The sequence below is a fragment of the Raphanus sativus genome, chromosome 7 (genome assembly GCF_000801105.2).
Source record: "Raphanus sativus cultivar WK10039 chromosome 7, ASM80110v3, whole genome shotgun sequence".
Lineage (NCBI taxonomy): Eukaryota > Viridiplantae > Streptophyta > Magnoliopsida > Brassicales > Brassicaceae > Raphanus > Raphanus sativus.
This window is the reverse complement of record NC_079517.1, coordinates 9989936-10006545: the sequence shown is the minus strand read 5'-3', so window position 1 is coordinate 10006545 and position 16610 is coordinate 9989936. Positions and strand designations below refer to the sequence as shown.

The following is a 16610-nucleotide window of genomic DNA, read 5'->3' as shown; positions in this document are numbered from 1 at the left end:
AACAACTCAAAACGACCCTAGCACGTAATCAAAATGAAAATGCGAAAACCAAAACGTAATGGAAGAGGAAAATCGAGAATCCATAACGATTCCGCGTAAAACACAACATACATTTTTCCCGGTAAAACTTAGGAAGACTGAATCATAATAAATCTATTAAGCGGTTAAGATTTGATAGATGGGGAATATTGCATCCAAGAGTAAAATGTGCAAAAGGGTAAAAGTAGAAGCAACAATAGTAAAAAAAACAGAGGATGCAAATTCAAATACGATCTTTCAATCTTGAGAGCTGCTTCTCATTCATTTCTTATCAGCAGAGCTAGTCTCAAGTTCCTTCCTTAACTGAAGCGAGAAGTCGTCATTGACATCATCATCATCCCAATCATCTTCCCACTGCTGTCCAACTTCCTTCACTTCCTCTTTCTCAACCCAATCTGCTCAAAAAACATATTTATAAAAAAGATCCTTAGATATATCAAATCCCCATTCCTTTAGAGAACTATGTTTATCAATTGTTATAAGATAAGAACCAACCAAATCTATAGAAACCTAAAGATCCATTCCCATACTAACACTACCATATACCACACATCAGATCTACATATTAAATCAAAGGAATTCACCTTCGTTAATTTCAAACTCCTCGAACTCATCGTCGTCCTCGAACAGATCCATCTTCACTTCTTCAGTAGTCGCCTTCTGCTCTGCCGCCATAGTTACAGATCGTATCAAGCCTGAGACTCTACAATCACGCGGAAAATCGATAAGTTTCTTCACAAATAAAATTTGACCAAAAGTAGGAAGGAAGCGCGTAAGGAAAGGAACCCTAACCTCTCTGTAGAGGTTTAGATTAACGGAGACGAATTTTTTTTTCTCTAGTAACATACGATGGACTGTGTATATATTTTACAAGTCTAAAGCGGCCGACTTTCGTGGATCAGGCCCATTAAGGGTAGTTTTGCAGTGGGCTTTAAAAAATAGAATTGAGTGGGAGAGCTGGTTTGTTGATCGAGAGAACGGAGATGGAGAGAAAGACGAAAGAGATGGAGAAGTTGTGCCGGAGGTGCAAGGCAAGCTACAGAGATTCCTCGAACAATGCTTCCTCTTGCCGTTTTCATCCTTCCTTCTTCGTTTGTCGTCGCCACGATGACCAGAAAAGGTTATTCCCCCCCCCCCCCCTCCCCCCGAATCCCTAAATCCGTACAGCTTGAAAGAATTAGGTTACACTGATTCTTTTGTCCTCGATTATTGGGGTTTACTACGTCTCATCAGTTGAAAGAGTTTTGGAAGTAATTGATTTATACTATTGTTTGTTTGTCACCAGGTCAGATGGGTATTAATCTGATTCATTGTGTGTTTATTTATAAGTACTGATATAATAATTAGTTAAGGGACTATTATGTAGCATCACTTGTCCTGATTGATTAAGAGTATTGACAAATGAAGGTACTATGAATTGGGACCAGAAGATCCACCATACGCAGCCAAGTTCTACGATTGTTGCGGGGCAGAGGATCCTAATGCACCTGGTTGTCTCACCAGTCCTCACATTTCATATGACGACTGATTTTGTGACTCAAGTCTCTCTCTCTCTCTCACAAGCCTGTGTTTTTTTTTCTTTCTATAAACATCATGTAAATAATCTCATGTACCATAGTAGTGTTCATCTCGTGGAATGGAATAATTGGCTTGTGGTCTTGCGTGGTTACTGACTTTTGAACCACCTCCGGAGTTTTGTGGTGTGTCAGTACTTTTGATCTTCACAAATGATTGGACAGTCTCTTTCTCAATCGTGATCATTTTTCTAATGAAGGGTTTAAATAACTAATTGAAATTGCTTAAAGCGTTAAGTAAAGACAATAAACCAGAAAATATCCTTTCCTTTCCACAAACAGGTTGTTATATCGCTTAATAATAAAACTGAATTCAGATGTAATTTATATATACATAGTAAACAGCTTTTCTCTGCTGTTTTTTCAAATGGAACAGTTAGGCACTTAGTGAAATGGAGCGGAGGGACAAGAGCTGAATTTTCTTAATCTTCGTGGAGTCGCGTGGCTGGAACACAACCTCGGTGCTCGACCTTACAGTCACTTCCTTCGTCTCTGATACTGATCTCCCTTCACTTCTGTAGTCCCTATACGAGTAAACAACCTGCAGCCTCGACGGTGCTGCAAACACGGTTAAAATAAATATATCTTCATTAGTCAAAATCAACATCAGCTGTTTGCATTTTTTGTGTTTCATTTGAATCCAAATTTAAAAAACGTAAAAAAACAAAGAAATAAATGGAAGAAGATAATGAAATTTGTAGAGAAATTACCGAATCCAAACATGCTTGTATGCTGAATAGAGATACGGTCAACTTTTGATCTCTTGATTTGTTTCAGAGCCAAAGTATCTTCCCGCTTTCCTTTGAACTCAAGGAACTCTCCAAACACAATCTTGCTACTTTTAAGCTCCACCCTGCATCACAATCAAACCTTTTAAACTCTCTGAACGGCATTCATATATTCAGGAAAAGAAAATCTCTCTCGCTATTTCAGACCTATCCCACATTGGTGCAGTGCCAAGGATGAAGTTGAGTTTTCGATGCGAAGATTCATGCATCTCTTTGCCCGTGCACAATGCGCCTTTCACCCAACCAGAAAGAATGTTCCTTGATACTGGTTTCATATGTTTCCACTCTTCGTAGGTAATTACCTCACTCGGAAACGCATGCATTGTACTGAAAAATTAACACAAGTACACCACTAGAAAACATTTTATGGGGTAAAATAGTGGGTCACGCCCACACACTTCAAAAGGGGTCTGTAACTAGTATTTGATGTAAACATGTAAATACACAGACGGTCGCAAATATAAAATAATTACATACCGAAAGTTGGGATTGGGAATTACAACTTTGCAAGACAGATTTCCTTCTAGTAGAGTAAGCCCCCTTTGTTCAAGATATGATTCAAGAACCGAAGCTTGTTTTTTCACCTCAACCAGCTGAGTAAACAAAAAAAAAACATAAATCTATTAGTCAGAAACAGAGTTGCATAGATGGATGAAGCAGGTCAGCTTTGCTCTGTCAAGAAAATTAAAAAAAAAAAAAAAGATTTCAATGAATAAAACATATAATCTTGTATTCACTCTTCAATCATACATTGTCTAGTGTCTAGAAATGTGTAAGACCATTGTATTTATTTTGTTTACTAAAATATATTTCTCTAAAATAGCAATCTCTAGTTATAGAGTAGAAAACAGAGGATTAGCAATCTCTGTTTTAGAGAAATGGAATAGAGTTAGGTTTGAGTAGATTTGGGCAGCAGTGCAGGCCCTAAACTAGTTTGATAATAATAATAAACAAAGCGAGAAACAAAGTGTTTTACTTTGGGAAAGAAAGAACGTACAGGATCAGGGTAAGTCTGATGCTTTCCAGATTGACAAACCCAGCTTCCATCGCTGGTTACCATAACAACCCCAGATAGATCCTTGACATTGATCACCACAACTTGTCTAAAAGCCAAAAATATGATTTTTCTCAAGTCAACACAGAGAAAAAAAGAGAGAGAGAGAGAGAAGAAGAAGTTACCCTTTAGTGAGGAGGACAAGATCAATGTCCTGTCTAGAAGAAGTGTCAGCATCTGGAATACGAAGCCCTACATAAGCTTTTCCACCATAAACCTTCTCAACTCTGCACTTGTTGTAACCAAATATAATCAATCAGTGAAATCAGCAAAGTGGGTAAAAGAGAGGGTTTTACCTGTGACCGACGGAGAAGATAGCAGTGGAACCGGAGGTTTCGTCATCGGAAAGCTCGTCGTCGTGGAAGAGACGGCGGACGAATTTGTAGATTAGACCACAGATGATCTCAACCCACATCCTTCCCTTTTTTTTTTTCTTGAGACGCTTGGAAAGTAAGACCAAAGAAAAAGTAAACAGATTATGGTTAGATATTTTAAGTTTGAACATCGCTTTATCTTTTTGGCATCGACTTACAATTCTACTTACCTTATTAATTCAAGTCTCACTCTGACAATTCTACTTACCTTGTTAATTCAAGTCTCACTCTATTACCATGTGTTATAAAATTCATGACTATCCGTATTCTTTAAATTGTGTTGAAGATTTCTTATTATTTATTATTATTTTTATTTTTCTAGTCTGTCTAATGCACCTTTTTGAGACTTAAAATTTATATTTCCTTATATAGAATCATAAAGTATTTATATTAAAAAATTATTTATGTATTTAATAAGATTTTATCTGTTATGCAGATAGACAAAGCCAAATGTTATTGGTAAAAAAAATCCAAAACTATTTTTAAAAATTGATTATATGTAAGTTTGAGAAAGATATCTCAATTTTTTTTGTAATATTGTTTTAATATTATTAATTTGTCATGTATTATATATATAAGATATAAAATTATAAGGAGTAAAATGATAATCACAAAAGTTAATTAAAGTGTCTGGAAGACTATTTTTCAAAGACTAATAAAAATAAGACTTGAAGTACGATTTTGTCAAAAAGTTACCGATTAGAAAATATTATAAAAACCATTCAATAGTCGACATTCTACATGTTTTATAAAAATTCACGTTTGACGGCATAATTCTGAATCACTATATCCATTTCTGACAACATATTTGTACCATGACAAAAATCTCTTGTAAATTAGTTTGCATAATTTATTTTTTAAAACTCAAAAACTACATTTTTGGTGTAAAATATCAATGAAACCTTATTTAAACTATTGACATTTCCACTCTTATATATGAAGTCCCCTAGACATTATTTGCGAAGTGATTTGCCACATGTCTTCTCTACAATCGTTTTCACAAAAAAATTGTGACGTGGCTATTAAAATTGATGACATGTCATATGGTTAAATATGACATAGACAATTACATTTAATGCTGATATATATTTTTGGAAATCTTTGTAGAATATGGCAATAACTCATATATTACATTAAATATTGATTTATATTTTGGTAAACTTTGTAGAATATGGTAATAACTCATAAATCATCACTAAAATAAATATATTCAAATATGACATTTAGAATTTCGAAATATTATATAATTTTACTTTTATAATTATAAAATTTTTATTATCTAAAAGTTTCTAAATTTTCTGAATTAAAAAAAAAATAAATCGTAATATCATTAGTTTTTTTTAGATATCTACAAATTATGTAAATATTAATTTTTGATAACTATACAATTTTATATGATTTTTAGTAATTTAGTACAAGTTGATTTAATACATTTAACCAAATGAAATAGATAATTTTTTTATCTAAGATTTTAACTTTATTTATACATATACTGTATATTCTTAAATATAATTTAAAATAAAAAAAATATTTTCTCTTAATTGTATGCTTAATTAATGATATTTATATTAACTATTGGTAAAAATAATAAAATATATAATATTAATAAATTACATTTTAAAATATAAAATTTAACTTTCAAAAAATTCATCACTACACATGATGCAGGAAAACACCTAGATTAATAATTGTGACATGACTACTAAAATTGATAACATGTTTTAAAGATTAATATGACATGGAAAATTATATTTAATGTTAATTTATATTTTTGGTAAAATTTTTAAAATATGGTAATAACTCATATATTACATTTATTGTCGATTTATATTTTTGGACTTTTTAAAAATATGGTAATAACTCATAAATCATCATTAAAATAAATATATTCAATTATGGCATTTCAAATTTCGAAATATCATTTAAATAAAAAATATTTCAAAAATATATATATTTTTAGAAAATTATAAAAAAATTGAATAATAAAATCAAATTAAATCGTAAAATCATTAGTTTCTTATATATATATCTACAGATATTATAAATCTTTTTTAATTTTAATTTTTGACAATTATGCAATTTTACATATTTATATAATATATTTAATTAAAATAAATATATAGAAAAATCTACCTAAGATTATAATTTTAAATATATACATGCACATTCTTAAATATAATTCAAAATAAACAAAATTGTTTTTATCTTAATTTTAATGTTCAGTTAAATCAAATTTGTATTAAAATATTGATAAGAAAAAGAAAATTTATAATATTAATAAAACAATTTAGACATTTTTCTATAAGATAATAATATTTCTAGAATATAAAAGATTGATTATACATAAACAAATTTATTTGTATTTTTCTTCATATTTTTTCCAAAAACATAAAAAACAGAAAATATCTATGATATTTTAAAATATAGACTTATATATTTTATCAAAACATATATAAATTATACATAAATATATTTATGAACCTAAGGTAAACTAAAAAAATGTAATTAGCAAAATCGTTTTATTTTAGTCTAATTATAACCAAAACATTATGATTAAAAACGATATATCCCAATATACCAAATGCAAGTAATGAAATCAAATTAAAATATGAACAATTAAATCAACCAATTATTATGACGTATCTATTTTGCATATGTTCATATACGTGAATAAATTTTCAATGTTTTACAAGTTATGTTTATTAATGAATATCTGATTTATATTTTTCTATTTTTCTAAAATAAGATATATCAAATTATACAAAATTTTATGAAATATATTTACAAATATAAGAGGATAAACTGAATTATCTACTAATACGATAATTTTAACCTAATGAGAAAAATCATCATTAATTTAACCGTCTATATACAACTCAAAAAAAAAAGTTTAAATAATACAAAATATCATACTTAAAACATAAAGATATTTAATACAATTTTTTATACATACAAATAAAAGATTACTTAAAACATATAAACAAATAAAGTAAAATACTTATTTGTAAATATTTATTTCCGTGCATGAGCACGGGAGAATCACCTAGTTATGAAATATATAACAAGTTGACAAAAAAAGTTATGAAATATATTTTTATAGGTGTATTAAATAGCTCATTTCTTATGAAGTATGTTTTGCTTTACATCAATGGGGCCGAGTGTTTCAATTTGGATCACAATTTGTTTATTTATTTTCAATCTATGGCCGAAAGGTGAATAGTGATCAACTCTTAAAAATTGTTGAAGACATAGAAACCAGTGACCAGCATCCAAAATAATTCAAGTAAGTAACAAAGATGCACCAGTAATGTAATAGTCTAATAGAGGAGAATATGTCATCAGAGACGAAAAATAACTAAATACCAACACTTATTCACATGAGTTCCTATAGGTAAAAGAGAAAAAAAATTGCATGTTTACCATCTCTCCACTTAGGTGGAGAAGTTAAAAATACAAAACTTCAGAAAAGAAGCATCAATGACAACATGACTAGTTTTTATCACTTTCAAAGTCAATATCATCCTTACAAAATATAGCAAAAGCAAATAAGATGGTGCAGCCTTCAAATAGCTTAAAATTTTCGATCTCTTGGTCAAGTATTGAATTGAAGTCTCGTCTCAAAAATCACTTAAAAGTGATAGTAAATCCTATAGAGGTTATTGAGATTTCTTAGATGTGGATGGTCTTCATAATAGGGTTTTAGAATACCCTAAAATTATTCGAGCTTAAGCATGTGCAGTATGTACGAGTACATCTCGCTTGACAAGTCTTGATAACACATGAAGATTCTTATTTTGTGCTTAAAGTGTTCAACGCGTGAACAAGGGTAAAATGTCTACAAGAAACATAGCCTCAGTTACAAAAAAAATGTCTACAAGAAACACGACTTCAATATTCTGAAGCTTGATTTTTGTTAAGAGAATAGTTGTATTACCACTCGTGTATGTTTAGAAGAAAAAAAAATCAATACAGTATTAATTAAAGCCATAATAAGACTGAATGAACATAAGCACACACGATTTGTTAGACAACATATCTAAATTTTCACTGAATGAAATTCGTAACAGATAATTTCGCGTTTTTCCCCCGACCAATATGCTTTATTAAACATAATCATTGTTTACAAATTCCTCTAATATATTATCAATTAAATATGCGATGACAATTATATAAATCTTGATCTATGAACTTATATATATATGCAATTAATTTGGTACAGTAGTTATTATACATATATAAACAAAGAACCCAAACTCGGTATTATTCATATATTTGTGACAAGTTATTTATGTACATAATATAAGACATATGTAACAGGATTTAAGAAAGAAAAAAAAATTAAATAGGGATAAAAAGAAGAGAGAAAAAAAAAGAAGAAATAAGAGAGCGAGAGAAGGACATGCACGAGACTGTTTAGACAAAATGAAACCTACCAGACAATCCTCCGTTCCTCTTCTAACAGCCATTCCCTCTACCTACCCCAATAGTCTTTCCTTCCTCTACTTCCCTAATTTATTTCATTCTTCTCTCATCACCTACACACACCCACTTCTATTATATATGTACATTTCTCGATTTCCCAAACAAGAAGATAACAACCAAAAAAATATTCAAATAAAACACATCTTTTATTTACACAATGATAACTGCAACTCTACAAGAACCTCAGATTCACCAACCGGTGGATACAACCACCTCCCCCACCGATGCTCCTCCTTCTCCACCACCGCGTATTTTCCGATCAAAGCTTCCGGACATCGACATTCCCAACCACCTACCTCTCCACACTTACTGCTTCGAGAAGCTCCCCTCTGTTTCCGACAAGCCTTGTCTGATCGTAGGTTCCACGGGAAAAAGCTACACGTACGGCGAGACGCACCTCATATGCCGGAGAGTCGCCGCCGGGCTACACAAAACGGGGATTCGAAAAGGCGACGTGATAATGGTCCTCCTCCAAAACTCCGCCGAGTTCGTCTTCACCTTCATGGGCGCTTCCATGATCGGCGCCGTCTCCACCACCGCGAATCCTTTCTACACCTCTCAGGAGATCCACAAACAGGTCAAGTCCTCCGGAGCCAAGCTCATCGTCACTCACTCTCATTACGTCGATAAACTGAGGAACCTCGACGAGGAAACAAGAATCGGTGAAGATCTCACCGTGATCACCACGGAGGTTCCTCCGCCGGAGAACTGTCTTCCTTTCTCGGCGCTGCTGCTCGCCGACGACGAGGCAAACTCGCTAGATGTTGCTGTTGACGTCGGTGGCGACGACGCGGCGGCGCTTCCTTTCTCCTCTGGCACGACGGGGTTGCCGAAGGGTGTGGTTTTAACGCACAAGAGCTTGATCACGAGCGTCGCGCAACAAGTGGATGGAGACAACCCTAATCTTTACCTGAAATCAAACGACGTCGTGCTCTGCGTTTTGCCTCTTTTCCACATCTACTCACTCAATAGCGTCCTTCTCAATTCCATCCGATCCGGTAACATAAACATACATGCAAGTTTCTTTTTTTTTAATAATGAAAAACAATATAATAATTATTGTAATAATAAGTATAGGTGCGACGGTTCTTTTGATGCACAAATTCGAAATCGGGGCGTTATTGGATCTAATACAGAGACACAAGGTGACGGTAGCGGCGCTTGTTCCGCCGCTTGTGATTGCTTTGGCCAAGAACCCAACCGTTAACTCTTATGATCTCTCTTCCGTTAGATTGGTTCTCTCCGGTGCAGCTCCCTTAGGCAAAGATCTCGAGGATAGTCTACGCAGCCGTCTCCCTCAGGCAGTCCTTGGCCAGGTAATTAATATTTTATTTTGCATGTTGACTTTATGTTACTAACCCTACTAATACGGCGGGAACCTTTTCGTGATCAATGCATAATTTTAGACATTTTCCTTTGTTATAATTATCCAAGTATTTTCCCATTTTCATTCGGTGAATATGAATAATTTGGATAATTAGTTAATTCGTTTTATATTAAATTATCAAAAATTTAAAAAAAAGGAGGGGAATGCATGGGAAGAGAGTGAGTGAGGGTTGCGTCTAGCTTTTCGGCGTAATCTCGGTTACGTACGCTCCATCTGCTCCCAAGCTAATTTCGCATTGTATTTTTTTTTGAAACAATTTCGCATTGTATTCATTTTCCTAATATTTCTACTTTTATTTATTTATTTATAGTTTTAAAAGCTGGTGTAGTTTAGGTTTAGACATACATAGGAAGAAAAGACGGATGTGATTTAGGTTGCCGATCCAATGGGACCGCATCTAATTTTCACATCGATATTGTCTTTACAATTGAAGTTTCAACATAGGTTTATGCTGGGTTTTGAACTTCTTCAAATGTCTTGTTCTCTAGTTTTTTTTTCTTAATTAGTTACCCTTTTAAAGTCTTTTACATATATGGTAATTTGCTTCGTAGCAAAAAAAAATAAATAGGTATGCTCATTTCAAAAATAAGTAACAGATATTGCAAAAATAAACCATTTTACGCTTATCATCAGCTACATAAGAAAAATGAATTGTTACACTATTTTATGTTAGTATTAATAAAAATGATTAATCGTATTGATTTTGATGATGACATTATTCAATACAACTGATTGATTAATTCTTACAATACTATATGAAAAGGCAACTCTTATTTGAAGTGAGACTACCTTTGAAATAAGAAGTCAAAGTGTGTTGTTCTAACGATTGTAGTTTGTATTTTAGTTCTCAATATTATTAATTAATTAATAATATTATCAATTTATTAATTAATTAAGTTACAAAAAATATTATTAATTAACTATAATCATTATATTTTATAAATAAATAAAAAGTACTGTTTGAATGATAACATATAATAATAACTTCTAAATTTTAAATAACATCCATCAATAATTCTGAATAAAATATTTTTTTTTGTAACTGATTTTTGAATAAAATATTTATAAGAAAGTTTAATGATAAATGTTAGACAATGACAATAAAATAATTAAATACGAATAAGGACACATATAATTTTACAACCAATATTAGTTGGGCAGATTTTTCGAAGGACAGCTTCAAGATAGTGATAGTGATCAGACGCTAATAAATATACAACCAAGGTTGCGACAAGTTAATAAAATTTTATGTATTGTAGGCCAATTAACTCAAGACTATAATACGATGATTGAATTTGATTAAATAGAAGAAAAAGTAGATGCGCGCACACAAAGACAACTAGACATAGATGCACACAAACACACACACTATTAACATTTGCTAAAAAAATTATACTAGAGAAGTAAATGATGATACGTCGATGTATTTTTACAGTACTTCGAAAAGTTTATGAGCCTAAATAAATAATAAATAAATAAAAGGTTATGTAACATATGAGTTAAATAAAAATAATCAAAACGGCATTGTAACCTAAACTAGTTAAATAATGTTTTTCATATACCAAATCAAATTTACGTATTGGAGAGATCTCTCATAGTCGACCAATACTTGCTATGGTCGATCATTATTAGTAATTTAGTACAATAGTGCCAAAAGTGTAGTAATATAGAACTTATGAGGTAATAGTCAACAACTGCTGGATTATGGACAAACAGGGATATGGTATGACAGAGGCAGGACCAGTGTTGTCAATGAGCCTTGGTTTTGCTAAAGAGCCAATTCCGTCAAAATCAGGCTCTTGTGGGACTGTTGTCCGAAACGCAGAGCTTAAAGTGGTTCACCTTGAGACACGTCTCTCTCTTGGCTACAACCAAACTGGTGAGATTTGTATCCGTGGTCAACAAATCATGAAAGGTTCGTTTTTTCATTTTCTTTTGTCTTCTGCTCATATTTTTATCTTTTTTGGAAAATATGGTGCAATGAAAGTCTTACATTCAATGGAAAACGGCCTTACTAGAATAGCAATTCATCATTAACATCATAGACCGTTGATAGCGAATTTTTTTTTGTTTTGTCGGCAAAATAAAAGAACTATAGTTTAATTTCCAAACTTTTTTCGTGGCGTAAGAAAAATTTTTTGTAGTGGCTTCGTAAATACTACTTTTTATTTCACAAATATAAGAGAACGTATTTAATTTATACAGATTGTTCAAAAAAGAAAACAATAAAGTTTAGTCATCTAAATATACAGCTTTTAATAAGGTTTGCATCACATGTACATTTTGCACGACATGCTTTTTACTATGATTTCTAAATACGGCCACGTCTAAACAGACGTGACATGTTTTTATACTTCTTGAAATGAAAAGCTGACAAGATATTCAAAAACGTAATAAGGACGTATCACAATTTCGACATAATTAAGGTTTAGGGGATATAAATTTTCAACCGACTTTTGGCGCGCAGAGTACTTGAAGGATCCGGAAGCCACGTCAGCTACAATTGACGAGGAAGGTTGGCTTCACACAGGGGACATTGGGTATGTTGACGAAGATGACGAGATATTCATTGTTGATCGACTCAAAGAGGTCATCAAGTTCAAAGGCTTTCAGGCAAGTCCATTGACAATATTTGAGTTCATTTAAAACAAACCTTATAAATAACTTCAATTTCACTCACACACAAAAAAAAACTGAAATTAAATATTTATTTCCTCGCTTGTAACTATTTTTTTCAGTTAACATATTGAATCTCTTAAATGACTTTAAATGTTAATTAGATAGGTAACATAACTTTAACACTTATATGCAAAATAACGAACTGGTAAAATCGTTGAAAATGTCACGTCATTAAAAACAGAACATGTCTTAATACATCTGAAAACATGTTAATTGCTAAAAAGAAGTTTTGAGAGTAAGTTCAAAATAGTATTATCATCTGTTTTTACTCTATAACTAGTAATACAATACAATAATATAAAACGCGGAGATTAATTAAAAAGATATTTCAACTCTGTTCAATAAAGGTATAACTGCTTACATTATAAATAAGATTATTTAGAAACTGTGGCACTAATGATGGAATACGGAAGAACAGGTGCCTCCGGCTGAGCTAGAGGCTTTGCTCATCAGTCACCACTCTATTGCGGATGCTGCGGTTGTTCCGTAAGTAGCACAACAATATATATGCATTGAGTCGTAAGGTTGTTTTACCGACACCGTTTTTAAACTTTATTGGTCACTTGCAGTCAAAGAGATGAAGTGGCTGGAGAAGTTCCGGTGGCTTTCGTAGTCCGATCAAATGGAAACGTCATCACGGAAGAAGATATAAAAGAATATATATCCAAACAGGTATACATTTAGTTGGTCTTTCTTTTTGGTTAACTAACAAGAAATCTTTTCATAGATTGATATGCGGGGGGAAATATAATAGGACCATCCTCCTAACTAAGTTCGAAATACTTTTTTTTCATAGAAACCCAATTTTTTATTATAAAATATTTTTTCAAAAAGTACACAATAAAATAATAATCAAAATAGATAAAAAAACTAAAATTCATTTAATAAATAACATATTTAATATAATTTTTGATAAATACTTATACAAATATGGACAACCAAATTATGGGTTTTCCAAAATATAAAATGTTAGACATTTGGTTGTCTGAAGCATAGGTTTGTTCTCTTATATATTTAGTTTTAATTTATGTTAATTATTTAAATCTTGTTAAAATTCTTTTTTTTCAATATGATTTTAAATTGTAGGAAACAACATTTTTGTAAAAGGAAAAAGAAAACAAACAAACTTTATTTTGAAGACGAAAAATTGAAACTATTTTTAAAAAATCGGGATGTTTTAAAATAGTAAAACTACATAAACAATGTTATCTTACTTCGAAAATAAAATAAAAATAAAAATTTTGAACAAGCATATTCTATTTAGGGCATGACAGGTTTCCTTATTACCTTCAAATGTATTTCCCTATTACCTTCAAATGTAGATTTGCAGTTAGTATCAGTTGTTGACGTTTTGTAACAATTACATAAAATATTATAAATTAATTCAAACTATTTTAAATCTCTTAAATTCAAAACCTGGTATCAACTAACATTTGCGGTTGCATGCAATTGTGGGATGATAATTTTTTCTTAAAAAAAGAAAAAAATAGAATATTAAATAAAAAAATTAAATCGAAATAACATAAATACTAATATATATTATATTTTAATTTATATTATAAAAAATTTAAACAAAAATATTTTCTATAATGTTTCAAAACTTAATGTTACTATTCCATAAATTAATTTTATATTTATTACAATATTATGATTTTTAATATCTTTATAACTATATAAAATGTAAATATCGTTGATTTAATATTTAACAATGTATGTATTTGATAGTTAACCAGACTAAATATCCCGCAAACCTACTCATTTTAACATTGTATCAAGCATACAAATCTCTTAAAACTGTAATAATCTGCATCCGCAAATGTCCACAACCCTTCAATCCTTGTGATTAGACCAGTCATGTCCTTAGTCCTTGCTTAACCGCGAAACTAAAAGATCTCACGGGAAATAAGACACTGAGATCACGGGAAATAAGACACTAAGATTATACAGTATACTTGTGATTTTCGTTATCTGCTTTATGTATAGAATGAATATGTAACTGATCTGTGGATGTGTAGGTGGTATTCTACAAGAGATTGCACAAGGTCTTCTTTGTTCCCTCCATTCCCAAATCTCCTTCCGGAAAAATTCTGAGAAAGGATCTTAAAGCCAAACTCTGTTGAATGTAATTTTTTTTTCTTTTATATGATTTAAATGTCCCTCTGTATTCACGATATTCGTGACTTTCTTTTAGATCCTTTGTCGCAACATGTGTTGACAATTAAGAGTAATAATCTATTATTTGGATATGATCATTTCAGTAATAATCTTTTTGTTCAGAAGTAAAATAAACCAAGAAACATCAATTAAATTATAAAAACAAAGGTAAAATACAAGTGTTAAGGATAAATTAGTGTCGATTCTTGGTGATACTATGGAAGTCACTTTCAATTTTTGTTTTAACAGTTATCAAATGTAACTTACTAATACAATCAATAATTGTCAGCGTACTAATTCAGAAGTCGTTGTCCAATGTCCGACATTTTTAAACATTTGTTTGCAGCTTCTGAATGTCAGACATTTTTAAACATTGGTTTGCAGCTTCTGAAGTTTCATTGTTGTTCTAATTTCCCAAAGTTAACAATTTAAGAAAGAAAAATACCAAAAAAGCAAGTTTCTTGAAAGATCTCGTAAAATCACGCAGGAGGGGAACACAGCAAACACTTATGAAAGCAAAGCAGAGCAAAAAAAAAGAAGTTTGTTCTCTTCCTATTAGTCTCTAATCAAATCTGTAGACACAGCTGCATAACACTGAAGAGTTTTGAATCTCTTTTTCTTAAGTAGCCTGAGGATGAGAAGCGATAAAGTCAACAGCAAGATCAACGGACTGGATCTTGTCAGCATCATTATCAGGGATCTCAAACCCAAACTCTTCCTCCAACGCCATCACAACCTCCACACTGTCCAAACTGTCTAACCCGAGATCGTTGTGAAAATGGGCTTTTGGTGTTACCTGCAACGACCGACCAAAAACAGTTGTTAGTTCACAGAAAAGCCCATTCCTCAAAAGCCCATCCACAATGCTGAATCGTAAATCCCCAGTTTCAATCGAAAACCTTCTCTTGATCTAATCAAAATACAGCAAATCAGATACCTTTGAGGGATCGACTCTTTGAAAGTTTTTGACGACGGAGATAACGCGATCTGTGACATCAGATTTGTCGAGAAACGATCCTCTTACTTCCTCCGAGAAACGCCTAAGAAGTACGGTGGTGAAAGGGAGTGCAGGTGATGGATTCACGTTGACTCTAAGGTATCGAAGCAGAGCATTTCTCGCCGCCATCACTGTGTTTTTCAATACTAACCCTAGAAGGCGTTTCTCTCTACTCACTCTCACTCTCTCTCTCAAGGAGATTTGCGACCTCACAAACGACGTCGTACATTTAGTAGTGGACCTTTCTTATTAGGCCACCTAACTAATTCGGGGACTCTTTATTACCAGCTTTTTTTGTCTGGAATCAAGTTAAATGGTGAGTTGTGAAAACAAGCTTTAAGCCCATTTATATCCTCAATATTGTGTAAGAACATATTTATATATATAATATATGGAATTGATGTATTCAAAAAGGCTATTTTATAAATAGTTTCAAAAATCATTTTCGAATTTCGAAAAGAAAGAAAAATTTGAGAAAACAAAAACAAATTTCAAAATAAGATTTATAAAAAAATTGAATTTGAAAACATATAATCCGAAACTATGATTTTTTTATCTTTTCAAATATTTTTGTTTATTTGCATTTATATATCTAGTTAATTTTAAAATTAATTTACACGTCGCTCAAATACACGAACTACATCAAAAATAAATATAATAAGTAAGGAAAAAACTAATATATTAACGAAAAGAAAGTTTTTAAAAAAAAAACCTTGTCAGTGTGCTGTGGCATCATAACCAAAATAGACGCTTCCAAAAGTGAAAGTCTGACATCAAAACCTTTGACACATCTTCTCTTTTTAGCCGCATCAAGATTGGCACATGGCCTCTTGAGACCCTTTGGCGTAACACTGGGAGTGGCGCTGGGAGTATACAGTCCTAAAACAATCTCTCTCTTTGGTTGGAGGAGGAGACATTGACTCAAGAGCTTGCTCGGTCTCTTCAACTAGGATTGGAGTCGAAGATGAACCATACGGCTGTGCCACAGCTTCGGCCCTAAGCACAAGGGCGTTATCCGCTCCACCGCCAAGAAGAGCCTCAGGCTGAAGAAATTCAACCACAAGAGTAGAAGTGCCGGTTGG

General features: G+C 31.9%; 5 protein-coding genes across 5 annotated transcripts; 2 read left to right on the top strand and 3 right to left on the bottom strand.

Annotated features, from left to right (window-relative positions):
* Positions 1 to 135: 135 nt before the first annotated feature.
* On the bottom strand, positions 136 to 972 carry LOC108817457 (protein DELETION OF SUV3 SUPPRESSOR 1(I)). The gene is made up of 3 exons (XM_018590147.2): positions 832 to 972; positions 624 to 742; positions 136 to 434 (listed from the first exon to the last, which is right to left on the bottom strand). Exons 2-3 carry the CDS (start codon positions 712 to 714, stop codon positions 301 to 303), a joined length of 225 nt encoding a protein of 74 aa, XP_018445649.1. The 5' UTR covers positions 715 to 742; positions 832 to 972; the 3' UTR covers positions 136 to 300.
* A 20-nt stretch (positions 973 to 992) lies between these two features.
* On the top strand, positions 993 to 1697 carry LOC108817458 (uncharacterized). The gene is made up of 2 exons (XM_056990417.1): positions 993 to 1159; positions 1447 to 1697. Exons 1-2 carry the CDS (start codon positions 1023 to 1025, stop codon positions 1565 to 1567), a joined length of 258 nt encoding a protein of 85 aa, XP_056846397.1. The 5' UTR covers positions 993 to 1022; the 3' UTR covers positions 1568 to 1697.
* Positions 1698 to 1860: 163 nt separating this feature from the next.
* Positions 1861 to 3947, bottom strand: LOC108817455 (uncharacterized). Its single transcript, XM_018590146.2, has 7 exons — positions 3752 to 3947; positions 3581 to 3682; positions 3399 to 3504; positions 2879 to 2994; positions 2549 to 2728; positions 2324 to 2466; positions 1861 to 2171 (listed from the first exon to the last, which is right to left on the bottom strand). The coding sequence occupies exons 1-7, from the start codon at positions 3868 to 3870 to the stop codon at positions 1990 to 1992; spliced, it is 948 nt and encodes a 315-aa protein (XP_018445648.1). The 5' UTR covers positions 3871 to 3947; the 3' UTR covers positions 1861 to 1989.
* Positions 3948 to 8358: 4411 nt separating this feature from the next.
* LOC108817856 (4-coumarate--CoA ligase 3) lies at positions 8359 to 14629 on the top strand. Its single transcript, XM_018590675.2, has 7 exons — positions 8359 to 9309; positions 9389 to 9627; positions 11415 to 11613; positions 12166 to 12311; positions 12796 to 12863; positions 12947 to 13049; positions 14393 to 14629. The coding sequence occupies exons 1-7, from the start codon at positions 8469 to 8471 to the stop codon at positions 14495 to 14497; spliced, it is 1701 nt and encodes a 566-aa protein (XP_018446177.2). The 5' UTR covers positions 8359 to 8468; the 3' UTR covers positions 14498 to 14629.
* A 359-nt stretch (positions 14630 to 14988) lies between these two features.
* On the bottom strand, positions 14989 to 15784 carry LOC108817857 (acyl carrier protein 2, mitochondrial). Its single transcript, XM_018590676.2, has 2 exons — positions 15469 to 15784; positions 14989 to 15327 (listed from the first exon to the last, which is right to left on the bottom strand). The coding sequence occupies exons 1-2, from the start codon at positions 15655 to 15657 to the stop codon at positions 15151 to 15153; spliced, it is 366 nt and encodes a 121-aa protein (XP_018446178.1). The 5' UTR covers positions 15658 to 15784; the 3' UTR covers positions 14989 to 15150.
* Positions 15785 to 16610: the final 826 nt, after the last annotated feature.